General features: G+C 40.6%; 1 protein-coding gene across 1 annotated transcript in view; it reads left to right on the top strand.

The window, feature by feature from the left end:
• Nucleotides 1–5,416: 5,416 nt before the first annotated feature.
• The window catches only part of atp9b (ATPase phospholipid transporting 9B), a 320,223-nt gene continuing 312,558 nt past the window's right edge, over nucleotides 5,417–13,081 (top strand). The window contains exon 1 of the mRNA XM_028817197.2: nucleotides 5,417–5,526. Coding sequence (XP_028673030.1) covers nucleotides 5,447–5,526 — 80 coding nt within the window. The 5' untranslated portion in view covers nucleotides 5,417–5,446. The remainder of the gene's footprint in view (nucleotides 5,527–13,081) is intronic.

Here is a 13,081-nt window from a genome sequence, read left to right as displayed (position 1 = left end):
GAGATATCCTGACAAAACAAATTCTACTTGATTTTTTAATTTAAAGAGTGTTTTTTTGAGAAACCAAGCAAGACAACAGTTGGTGTGTGAAAGGACTTGGTGCTTTGGCAGAGCTGGCTTTTCTTCACATAACCTCTGGTAATTAGTTTCAGCTCAAAGGTAAATGAAAATAAATGTTTAAGTGGGCCATTAAAATATTTGCTTCTTATTTTATTTTCTATAATCGTTTTAAAGACATTTAAACTGGCTTTTCAACTGAATCATATTTTTGCTAAAGAGAACATTTTATTACTTACCTTCACCAACAACCTACAACTTTGCCAGTTTAATTAAATCTTTGCTGAAACTTGTAAGTGAATAAAATAATTTACCAAGGTCAACTTAATAATATTTTTCCAATGAACCCTGGAGATCCTGCTAAATTGTAAGCACAAGCAGGTGACCATTACATGAAATTAACTTTGCTCTCAAGACAGATCTGCTGACACATGCCTCCTTCAGGCTGGCAAATAAGCCAATGACATGAGAGCCGCATGCTTCTTTCTGGAGGGCAGATCTGCCCTGAAAATAGCATGAGTTATTGGACCTTCTAAACCGAAGCTTACCTGAACTATTTGTTATTCATTAATTACCTATATTATTGAATAACCTTCCTTTAATAAAAGTGTTTCTGATCACGTCTGCCTTTAAATCTTGACCTTTCCTAATGTTCACCTTACAAGTTATAGTAAACACCTGCTCAAGTACCCCTGAGAGAAACCACAGGAGCTTGCTGTTTATTTTAAACTGGCACAGTTAGGCAACGTCTATCACTGCTGCCACTTAGCCCTACAGACCAGGGTTCAAATTTACTCAGTCCAAGTCTATATGGAATTTGCATATCCCACTATTTGCAAGGAATTTTTTCTCAGACACCTGAAGCATTTATTGGCAATACTAAAAAAAATGCAATTTAATCCAATTCAGGGCTGTGTACTGTCCATGCAACATTGGCATAATAAAGGTGGGAGCCCATCACACCAGTCTTTGCATCGTTACATTGGTCACCCGTGTCATTTAGAATTGACTTTAAAATACTACTAACGGGGCTGCACGGTGGCACAGTGGGTAGCGCTGCTGCCTCGCAGTTGGGAGACCTGGGTTCGCTTCCCGGGCCCTCCCTGCGTGGAGTTTGCATGTTCTCCCCGTGTCTGCGTGGGTTTCCTCCGGGCGCTCCGGTTTCCTCCCACAGTCCAAAGACATGCAGTTTAGGTGGGTTGGCGATTCTAAATTGGCCCTAGTGTGTGCTTGGTGTGTGGGTGTATTTGTGTGTGTCCTGCGGTGGGTTGGCACCCTGCCCGGGTTTGGTTCCTGCCTTGTGCCCTGTGTTGGCTGGGATTGGCTCCAGCAGACCCCTGTGTTCGGATTCAGCAGGTTGGAAAATGGATGGATGGATACTACTAATGGTTTAAATAATATCACCCCATCCCATATTTTGGAACGTCTGTCCCCCTTACACTCCAAGTCGTAACCTCAGATCTTCAAATGAGGGCCTGCTTATAACTCCAAGAGCCAACCTGAAAAGAAGTGGTGAGGTGGCTTTTTGCTGTTATCCACTTAAAATCTGGAATACTTCACCAATGGAAATTCGCCAGGCTAATACTGTACAACTATTTATTATTATTATTTTAAAATGGCTTTTTTGTAGCTTCATTTTAGTTGTATCCCTGTTAGTCTATATGAGCACTGAATTATCATTTTCCTCTGGGATCTGCAATTCTGTACTAATCTGGACTATTCTCTGCTGTCTTTTCTGGTTCATCTGTGTTGGTGATCTGTGCCACCACCACCTGGTCAAGGTACCATGCTGCCCCCTGTGTTTATGGATTGAATGGCGGGTGTCCCGGATGTCCACATGACCACCGTCATCTTCAATTTCTTCCACGTGAAGCCTGAACACCACCGGGGGCTTGGCGGTCTTTTGGCCTTGGAACCCATGCAGATTTTGCTTTTTTTTCCCTCCAGCCTAACTGTTTTGTTTTATTTCTGTCCTCCTGGCCATTCAACCTTACATTTTTCTTTGTTACATACTGTATAATATTATTACCTAATTTTGTTTGTTTATGTTTTATATTAACTTCTTTTTATTTCGTTTTGTAAAGCACTTTGAGCTATTGATGGGCAGATGGATACTAGAGGGGTCTGTATCGAAGGAGTGACATAACAAAGGAGTGACATAAATACCGTATTAAAAGAGTGACATTTTATTGGAGTCACCTACCACACACAACTGAAAGTATGCTCACCAAAAAAATCGTTGCTACCACTTGGATGGTTGGTTGGATGGTTGTCACTCCTTTGAAATTTATATCTGAGGTTTCACTCCTTTGTTATGTCACTCCTATGACATGTTACTCCTTTGAATAGGACCAGACTAGAGTATCGATGCTTCCAGTCCTGACCTTTTAATTTAAACATCGATGTTCACATTAAAAATATCAATATTACACAATTATATTATACAATTATATTATATTTTAATAATGTGCAAGTTTATTAGAAATTATTTTTAAAAAGCATTTGATGGTGAGAACATGATTAAATTAGATGGGTCATATTGTGTAAAACAGGAGCTGCTTTTCCTTCTGCGTTTATCATCGCCCTGCATTCACACTGGCAGTGCTGCAGCCCACCAGCCAAAGATGTGGAGCTGTGTATGTGAGGCAATGGCAGAAAGAAAGTGTGGCGTTGTTTGGAGTTATTTTACTCCAATGAGTGAACAAAAATGAAGCAAAATGTGATATGTGTCAGAAGACCGTACGTTATTGCAGCAACATCACAAACCTAGTAAAATACATAAAAGTCAGCCATGTTACCGAACATGTGGAGTTACAACCGAGGCAATCAGAAGAGAGCACAGGCAGTCAGTCTGCTGTCTACTCTTAAAGAAGCCTTCCATAAAGGCAGGCAGCACCCAAGCAACTTTAGTATTGTAATCTGATGTAAGGTTGTTGTAATTGTTTGAAGAGAAAATAATCAATGTCTGTTTTTAGAAAGGAGTATGTTACATTTATAGCTTGATGAATGGACATATGTAGAACACATTTTCAAAGTTAATATATTTATTATATCCATCCATCCATCCATTTTCCAACCCGCTGAATCCGAACACAGGGTCACGGGGGTCTGCTGGAGCCAATCCCAGCCAACACAGGGCACAAGGCAGGAACCAATCCCGGGCAGGGTGCCAACCCACCGCAGGACACACACAAACACACCCACACACCAAGCACACACTAGGGCCAATTTAGAATCGCCAATCCACTTAACCTGCATGTCTTTGGACTGTGGGAGGAAACCGGAGCGCTCGGAGGAAACCCACGCAGACACGGGGAGAACATGCAAACTCCACGCAGGGAGGACCCGGGAAGCGAACCCAGGTCCCCAGATCTCCCAACTGCGAGGCAGCAGCGCTACCCACTGCGCCACTGTGCCGCCCTTTATTATATCCATTATGTAAAAAAAATAAATATATATATATATATTTGTATATTTACATATATACTTGATATTATCTTTAAATCCCTTTCCCAAGCATTAGACCCAAGTGTCACTCGGGCTGTAGAAACAGTGCTAAAAGCAGTAGTCCCGAGCAGTACCAGTGCAGTGGCGTAGCCATGCCTTCTCCTCTCACCTGTAGGCATGCCTAGTAATAATAGCAACGTTTTTTGGCAGCCCAAGTATTACATACTTTCGACAGTGATACAAGCAATGATGTTGAGGAGCCTATCATCAGCAGTGATGACGATATAAATCTGTCATCAGGCAGTGAAATTGAAATGGACAATGAAAGCGAAAGTGATTCTGATGAATCCGAAAGTTATGTTCGCTCGGTATTTGCATCATTATTATGCTTTTTTTTACACTTCTGACTGGGTACTTTTAGTGTTGTGCACGTTTCACAGTTAAAAAAAATGTGATTTTTTTGAGCTAAAAAATTAAACGCTTTTTTTGATATTTTTTTTCGAGAAAAAACGTAACACTAACGCATGTTGTTGCTCCACATATTTTTTGCAAGAACTAAACGTGTTTAATAATTTCTTTTAATAAACAAGCCAAAAAGTGCAATCTTTGGCATAATGTAATAGTGATGCAAAGTCTTTAAATGTGATCTTTTTATGTCCACAAATACGGTAAGTTTTTTACATAAGATTAACCATTCTTCAAAGACAAAAATCTGGCTGCAGCAGTACTGGTATCGGTATTGGCAATACTGGTCTCAGTATCACCTGGTATCGGATCGAAAAAAAATGAGCAGTATCGCCCATCAATAGCTCTCAGGTGCGGAGCGCAGCCAGATACTTTTAAGAATAGTAGGCGGGGTCTCAATGCGTCAGCAGCAAGGCTCGCTATCAACTAATGAAATTCTGCAGCATCGTGATTGCATATGTATAAGGGTGATTAGCATGATCCATATATGGCAATTTCAGGGAGGTGTTCTACGCCCGTTCCGGTACCCGTAATTATAAAACGATTGTGATTAGATAGATAGATAGAGATTATTAAGGATAAATCGCGTAGAAATTTGCGTATGCCAGGTTTTATAAATCTGATTTTACTGGCGTATGCATGTTTTCACGCTTGAATCCATGCAAAGTTTCAGAATTTACTGTCTTAGTCTTAATCTTCTTTGTTTATTTATCTGGTTTGTACAATGCTATATACTGTATATTCTGCCGTTCTTTATTTATTCTGTAAGTGCCTTGAGCATGGGAAAGGCGCTATATAAATAAAATGTATTATTATTATTATTATTAAATGAGGCCTCTGGCTTTGACAGAAAACTAACTTACGGTTAAGTGCCTAAGCAGGAGGAGACGGAAGTAAATCAGTCGACGTGCGTTAGTGGAAAACTAAAGTGAATGATCTAGATTTAAAATAAATAAGTAAAATACACATTATAAATAGAGAACAATATGTAGTGTAATGCTTAGTTACTAAACTCCAATTACTGTGTCTTTAAGAATATATCAGGACAATAACAGTAACACATAACTTTATACATATCAAAAATTATTAATAGTATTTTAAATATGTGATAAATAATGAGTTTAATGTAAGAGACATGACAACAAAGCATCACGTAGTTCTAGGCACTTTCGTTGTTCAAGACGCGAATTTCTTTGGAAAAATATATTTATGTATATAAAAATATATATATTGTTCTTATTGATCTGAATCTCCAGATCAACCTCAAGTTTCGGAAATGACGGAACAAATTCTTCATAAATACTTGTAAAGTTCACGTCTACAGTCTCGCCCGGTGTGAACTTCTACTCGCCTGCGGCTCGCCAGGTGCTCCTACGGCTTCCTGCCACCTGCCTTGAAGAGGTCCAATCAGAATCCAAGCGAACCCATTGGTTCCGCCTTCGAGGGCTGACGTCATCATGTATACAGTCCTGCCAAGATGGCGGACAACATCCCTCTGCACCCTGTCAGGAGCATCCAGAAAAAGAATGCGTATTACCACGAGGGGAGACACAACAGGTACGGAAACGATCATTTTACCATATTGTGACAGAGAACGTGTGCTTGTAGGTGTTGCGTCCTACGTGATGTTCGCTGTCTACAAAGAAAAGGCAGGTCTGTGAAGTATGAAGTGAGTCGTGGCGGGTCCTCCTCTGGGGCTGGACGCGGCTCTTCCTTATAGTAATGTGACAGGTGAATGTGTCTAGAAAACAATCCAGGTCCTAACCTTAAGCATGGGAAAGAAAGTCTTGTGAGCTGTCATGTGGTAGAAAGGCACATGAGATGCCGCGAGCGCGTTTACCCTCCCATCATAGGCACTTGGGTAAGGATGGCCTGCTGCTCGAGGGAGCGAGTTGGTCAGTGGCTGTCATGGTGTTGGCACTGAATAACAAATATACAAGCCGTGATTCGTAAAGGGTGCAAAGGGACCAGCGCACCTGGCAAGGGTTCAAACATTGTGGTATGCCGTAAGTTGCTTTCTCAATGCGATAAACAGGATTTGGGAGCTGGAAAGCTTCAGTAACATTTGAGGTATCGGACTAAAGTGGGTACAAAACAGCTGGCACGCTTGGCATCTCCAGTTATTCTGTGTCCTGTGATGCGATATGAAACCAAAGCATTCAGGGCCTTTTAAGCTTCCATAACAGCGCCAATGATAGCTGTCCTCCAGAATATACTCTGCTTTGACTTGCAAAAGCTGTGTGTCCCTGCTTCTTCCATAATGCATTTAATCTGCTGACAGCACTGTTAACAAACAGAAGTACTGTGTAGAGGTACGCATATTCAGTTCTGCTTAAGTTGGACAGTTGTGACATTTCTGTTTTTCGAGTGTTGGTGTTTTTTATGGAAGCAGAAGCACTTTGATGGGTGGTACTAGTAGGCTAGTAGGAGAAGCAGTGGTGGTCTAGTAGAGTAAGAACCTGATTATGCAGTTTGCAAGGTGGATACTTTTTTATGCTGCTAAAATGTACTTTTTCCCCCAGTAAATTAATTCAGGGTGGCCTGTAGAGTGCTTACTGTATCTTGGTTTGGTGGCGCTGTTTCTTATTTCTGTAGGACACCGTACCATACACATATTTAATTTTATGACATCTTTGTGTTTTTTGTTTTTTTTTTTTTTTTTTTTATAACCTCCCCATATATGCACTCACTAAGCAAATCTTCAGGAACACCTGTACGTCTTTATTCATTCAGTTTTCTAATTGGCCAATTATGTGGCAGTAGCACAATGCATAAAATCATGCAGATGCAGGTCAGGAGCTTCAGCTGATGTTCACATCAAACATCAGTTAAGTAATTGTGATTTTGACCATGGCATAATTGTTGGTGTCAGACGGGCTGGTGTAAGTATTGATCTCCTGGAGTTTTCACACACAACAGCCTCTAGAGTTTAATCAGAATGGTACAAAAACATCCAGTGAGTGTCGGTTCCTCATACGGAAATGAGTTGTTGATTAGAGAGGTCAGTCTAGAACTGGCAGTCTGCTTCGAGCTGACAGAAGGGCTGTGTTAACTAAATTTTTCCTTGGGATTAATAAGGTTTATCTGATCTGTGTTTATCTAAGCTAATCTAATAACCACTCTTTTCAACTGTGGTGAACTATAAAGTATCTCCAAATGCACAACACGTCAAACCTTGAAGTGGATGGGCTGCAACAGTGGAGGACCATGTCGGGTTCAACTCCTGTCAGCCAAGAACAGAAAGCTGATGGCTGCAGTGGGAATAGGCTCACCAAAATTGGACAGTTGGAGGCTGGAAATCGTAGCCTGTTCTGATGTATCTCATTTTCTTTTTTTCTTTTTTTTTATTAATTTTATTGTAATCATTCAAAACAAATAGATCAATTTATACAAAAAAGAATTGAAGACAAATCAAACCCCACCCTTGAGAAGGAGAGCATGGCCAAAGGAGAATTGCTTAGGTCTTTTTAATAGGACAAAAAATAAACAAAATAAAGGAAAAAATGTATATAGGTAAATAAAAAATGGAGAAGGGAAAAAAATGCGAAAATAATTATTTCTTCTTATTCTAAAATATTATTGATTAGATCCTGCCAGGTTTTGAAAAAATTCTGTAGGGATCCTCTAACTGAGAATTAGATTTTTTTTCCAATTTCAAATAATATAAAACATCGGTTTCCCACTGACTTATCAGAGGAGAGTCAGGATTCTTCCAATTTAACAAAATAAGTCTGCGTGCCAAAAGTGTAGTGAATGCAATCACCGTTTGCTTGTCCTTCTCCACTACAAGTCCGTCTGGAAGAACACCGAACACAGCTGTTAATGGGTTAGGAGGGATTGTGACACCAAGGCTGTCTGAAAGGCACTTAAACATTTTGGTCCAAAATGATGTTAGTTTGGTGCAGGCCCAAAACATGTGACCCAGTGAGGCAGGAGCTTGGTTGCAGCATTCGCAGGTTGGATCTCGCCCTGGAAACATTTTGGACAGTTTTAAGCGAGACAGATGAGCTCGATATATAATTTTTAGTTGAATAATTCTATGCTTTGCGCATATGGAGCTCGAGTGAATTATCTGCAATGCTACCTTCCACTCCTTTTCTGATATATTGATTAAGAGATCTTTTTCCCAATGTCCTTTTGGATCTTTGAAAGGAAGGGACTCTAATAGGATTTTATATAATGCGTTAATGGTGTCTAATTCCTCGAAATTGAGCAGTATTTTTTCCAGAATGGTGGAGGGTACGAGATGAGGAAAATCGGGCTTTAACAAAGTTTCTAATTTGAACATAGTGAAAGAAATGTGTAGCTGGGAGGTTGAATTTGGAACGTAATTGTTTAAAGGATGCAAATATGTTGTCTATATAAAGATCTCTGAGCAATTTAATCCTGAATCTTTTCCAGGTATTATAAACTGGATATGTTTGCGAGGGTTGAAAGAGGTGGTTCTCGTGCAGAGGTGCCACAGATAAAAGATTTTCCATCTTAAAATGCTTTCTAAGTTGGTTCCATATTCTGAGTGAGTAAAGCACAATTGGATGTATCTCATTTTCTGCTGAGGCACACAGATGGTAGGGTCCGACATGCTCTCAGCCCACAATGTATCAACAGTCCAGGCTAGTGGTGGTGCTGGTGTTGGTGTTGGTGTAATGGTGAGGGGAATGTTTTCTTAGCACGCTTTATTACCAACTAGCTGTCCCCTGCAGCTCTGCCCGCATAGTAGTGAAACTGAACAAACTTTAAAAATCAATGAAAAAAAAATGTAATAATTTGCATTGAGAAGAATTTATATTGATAGCTTTCGTATCCGAGGGACTCTTGATATAAAATATTTTTGGTTTTGCTATCAGGGGCGAGAATGTAGCTGTGATCTCTTTGCCAAAAATGTACAAAGTTGGCCAAGCGGAAGGTAGGTGCGCACCAACGTCAAACATTGGCACTGTATCTGATCGTGTTCTGCTCTGACGAGAGAGCGTCCCCCATGTGGGGAGAACAGTACGTGGCCGTGATATCTCTGTCAATGAGCAGGTACCCTCTAAAACACACATAGCTCTGATCTCTCTCTCAAAAACGTCAAACATTACTAAAAGGTAATGTCTGCTGTACAAACAGGTATTGCTAGCTAAGTGGAGGCAAAGTACTCTACAACACATGGCAAGAGGTAGAGCGACTCGAACGGAGGCTGGCGCATGAGTGATGAGAGCCCCACCCCACCCCGCTCCCTACTCCTGAGGTCCCGCCTCCCCCTCCCCTTGGCCCACAGCCTGTCTCTTGGATTCGCGTGAAAAATCGGTGCAGCAACCAAACTTTAATACTTAGCGCAATGAGAGAAGTTGCAAAATCAACCGGAATGTTCAAGCAAATTATAGAAAAAAAACCTGGTCTAAATCCGTTAAGTAGTTCACTTGTGAAAAGCGGACAGACATACAGACAGACAGATGTTGGATTTTATATACAGTATATAGACATAAATCATTGATTGAATGCCAAGGCCTGTTTGAGTATTGTTGCTGACCACGTGCATCTCTTCATGACCAAAATTTACCCATCTTCTAATGGCCGCTTTTCACATGATAAATCACCATGTCACGAGGTAAAAGTTGAGTCAAAGTGGCTTCGTGCACATGATTAATGAGTTCAGTGGTCTTTCCAGTCAACAGATCTGAATCCAGTAAAGCCCATTTTTTGATATGGTAGAAGCGGAGATTCACGCCATGAATGTGTAGCTAACAAATCTGCGTAAATTTTGTGAGGCAGTCTTGTCAACATGGACCAGGATCTGAAAGCAGTGTTTTCCAACATCTTGTGAAATCCATGCCACAATGAGCTAAGGCTGTTTGGAGAGCAAAATGAGGTGCTACCCAGAATTAATAAAATAGTGTTCCTGATAATTTGCTCAGTGAGCATACATTACTTTGAAAATGGCTGTTATGCAGCCCCTAGATAGATAGATACTTTATTATTCCCAAGGGGAAATTCACATACTCCAGCAGCAGCATACTGATAAAAAACAATATTAAAGAGTGATAACAATGCAGGTATAACAGACAGTAACTTTGTATAATGTTAACGTTTACCCCCCCCCGGGTAGAATTGAAGAGTCGCATAGTGTGTGGGAGGAATGATCTCCTCAGTCTGTCAGTGGAGCAGGACATTGACAGCAGTCTGTCGCTGAAGCTGCTCCTCTGTATGGAGATCCTGTTCAGTGGATGCAGTGGATTCTCCATGATTGACAGGAGCCTGCTCAGCGCCCGTTGTTCCACCACGGATGTCAAACTGTCCAGCTCCGTGCCTACAATAGAGCCTGCCTTCCTCACCAGTTTGTCCAGGCGTGAGGCGTCCTTCTTCATTATGCTGCCTCCCCAGCACACCACCGCATAGAAGAGGGCGCTCGCCACAACCGTCTGATAGAACATCTGCAGCATCTTAATGCAGATGTTGAAGGACGTCAGCCTTCTAAGGAAGTATAGTCGGCTCTGTCCTCTCCTGCACAGAGCATCAGTATTGGCGGCCCAGTCCAATTTATCATCCAGCTGCACTCCCAGGTATTTATAAGTCTTCACCCTCTGCACACAGTCACCTCTGATGATCACGGGGTCCATGAGGGGCCTGGTCTTCCTAAAATTCACCACCAGCTCTTTGGTTTTTCTGGTGTTCAGGTGTAGGTGGTTTGAGTCGCACCATTTAACAAAGTCCTTGATGAGGTCCCTATACTCCTCCTCCTGCCCACTCCTGATGCAGCCCACGATAGCAGTGTCGTCAGCGAGTTTTTGCATGTGGCAGGACTCCGAGTTGTATTGGAAGTCCGATGTATATAAAGTACAGTCCCCTTTCAAATTTCTGTAAAGTTAGCTTTGAGCGTGGGAAAGGTGCCATATAAATGTATTAACATGTTGCTAGCATTATTAATTACAATGAACTATGAAGTCTGGATACATGTTTTACTTGAGTACTTTTTCTGTACTGTAATAGCCACTTTCATAGTCACTTTACAGAGTATTTATTCCTTCACCATCTTTGAAAATTGAAACACGAACTAATAAAACTTAATTTACTAATGCTGTATGGAATTCCATTCTGGTCGTAATCCAATTTTTGTCTGTTTGATTTGATGTAATGTTAGTAACGAATACACTTCTTGCTAAATGGAATGTTGAAAGGAAAGCTAATATGATTGTATTTTTAATTTGTACTAGGGGTCTTCACCCGACCCCCCCAGCGCTACGTGCCATTGTGAAGAGGGTGGTTGAATGCACCCCAAGGAGATGCAGTTGCTCCTCCGAAACCCCTCTTAAACGGTGATACAATGGGAAATAAATAATAGTTATTTATTTATTTATTTTTTTTACCTCTTCTTTGCTCAATCAGCTGCTGGCTTGCTGCTGCTGCCATGTCGCGTAATCTGCATTTCGTGTGGCTTGTCGAACGTTTAAAAGCCTGCACAGCAGCTGTCCATTTGTCTCACTTCCTTGTCTCTCTTCTCCCCCAGACATCCTCAAACACTATTCGATCTCTTTTCGCTGTTCTGTTATTTCACCGAATAATATTTTCCGTTTGCTTGCTCAAATGCAATCTTTACTATCATTTTTTTGAGACTTTCGAATTTTCCTACTTCCATTATCTCTAATCTGCTCTGCATGTGTATGACGCCAGCATTTTTGAATTCTTTACGACATTCTGCTTTGTCTTTTTCCAGCCCTGGGCATGGTTAAATCTCTTGGCACAAAGTCTATGCATTCTTTTCTCTCCAACACTTTTGGGTCTCTTTTCGACACGCTGCTCTTCTTCGCTTAGTCGTTGACGTGTCATCTAGAACGTATAAAATTTTTAAGAGCTGAGACCACAGGAATTGTGTCTGCCAAAAGCATTCCAACAACTGAGTTGTTAGATGACCATGGTCTTGTTTAAAAGTGGTTGTAAGTTGGGCGTGACTTGCAAAAGTTACTGTCTCACGGGACTTGCTTCCAAAGGTTGTAAGTATGACGTGACTTGACCGTCTCACGGGACGTGAAGTGTCTGTCTTCAAAAGATCACGTCTTATCGCAGGAAAAAAAGTCTCGCCTCATCCCAAGATTTTTTTTTATAATAGAGAGATAAGGTTGTTATTGATGCTGTGTAAACTCAAAATAGTAGTATATTTAGTTTTAATAATCTAGATGATTTTTTTTTTAAGTCCTGCAGCTTTCTTGTAGTTTGTGATCTACTGTAGCTGTTCTATTGATTTTCAGACAACCCAGCAACTTTAATTTCTTTGGCTCTTTCACAAGAATATAGCCATATGCAACAAATTTTGCATATTTTTTCCATTTCCATTTAAAATGATTTCTTAATCCACTTCTAAAACAATGTTGTTATTTAGAAGCATGCTTCCATTAGCTACGCAAACTACTGTATATACAAATTTTACCAAAGCTGGAAAAGTAAAAATTTACAAATACGTCTTCTTTAAATTTTGTTACAAGTGGAAAGGGTCAGTCACTGTTTGTCTTGATTTCAGCCTTTACACCAGGGGTGTCGAACTCCAGTCCTGGAGGGCCACAGTGGCTGCAGGTTTTCATTCTAACCATCTTCTTAATTAGTGACCAATTTTTGCTGCCAATGACTTCTTTTAATTAACTTGACTCAGGCCCTTTAGTTGTTTCTTTTTTCCTTAATTAGCAGCCAAACAATAATGAGACACAAAACAAGCCACCACATCACACAATATCTGAAAATAAACTCACCAAAACACTTTGACAATTTGTTCTTATAAAAAACAGAAAATCAGCAGTTTTGGAAATGTCTACTGTTGCAGAATGAGAGCAGCAACAAGCCGGGGAATTAAATAACAGGTTTAATTAACAGCAAGCATCAGCTTCTCATTAAGAAACTGGTTGGAGTTTGAAGCCCCAGTTTAAGCTGGTCATCTGTTGGCTCATTTCACATCTCATTTCTGTTTGGCTGTCATTTAATGAGGAAACAAATCAATTCAGAGGACTGAATCCTTCTAACATGGCTATTAAAATAAAGGGGGAAAAAAGTGAATTAGCAGTGAAAACTGGTCACTGATTAGGAAAAGGGTTAGAATGAAAACCTGCAGCCACTGCGGCCTCCAGGCCTGGAGTTTGACACCTGT

Source organism: Erpetoichthys calabaricus, chromosome 13, assembly GCF_900747795.2.
Source record: "Erpetoichthys calabaricus chromosome 13, fErpCal1.3, whole genome shotgun sequence".
Lineage (NCBI taxonomy): Eukaryota > Metazoa > Chordata > Cladistia > Polypteriformes > Polypteridae > Erpetoichthys > Erpetoichthys calabaricus.
This window is presented reverse-complemented; position numbering and strand designations above follow the sequence as displayed.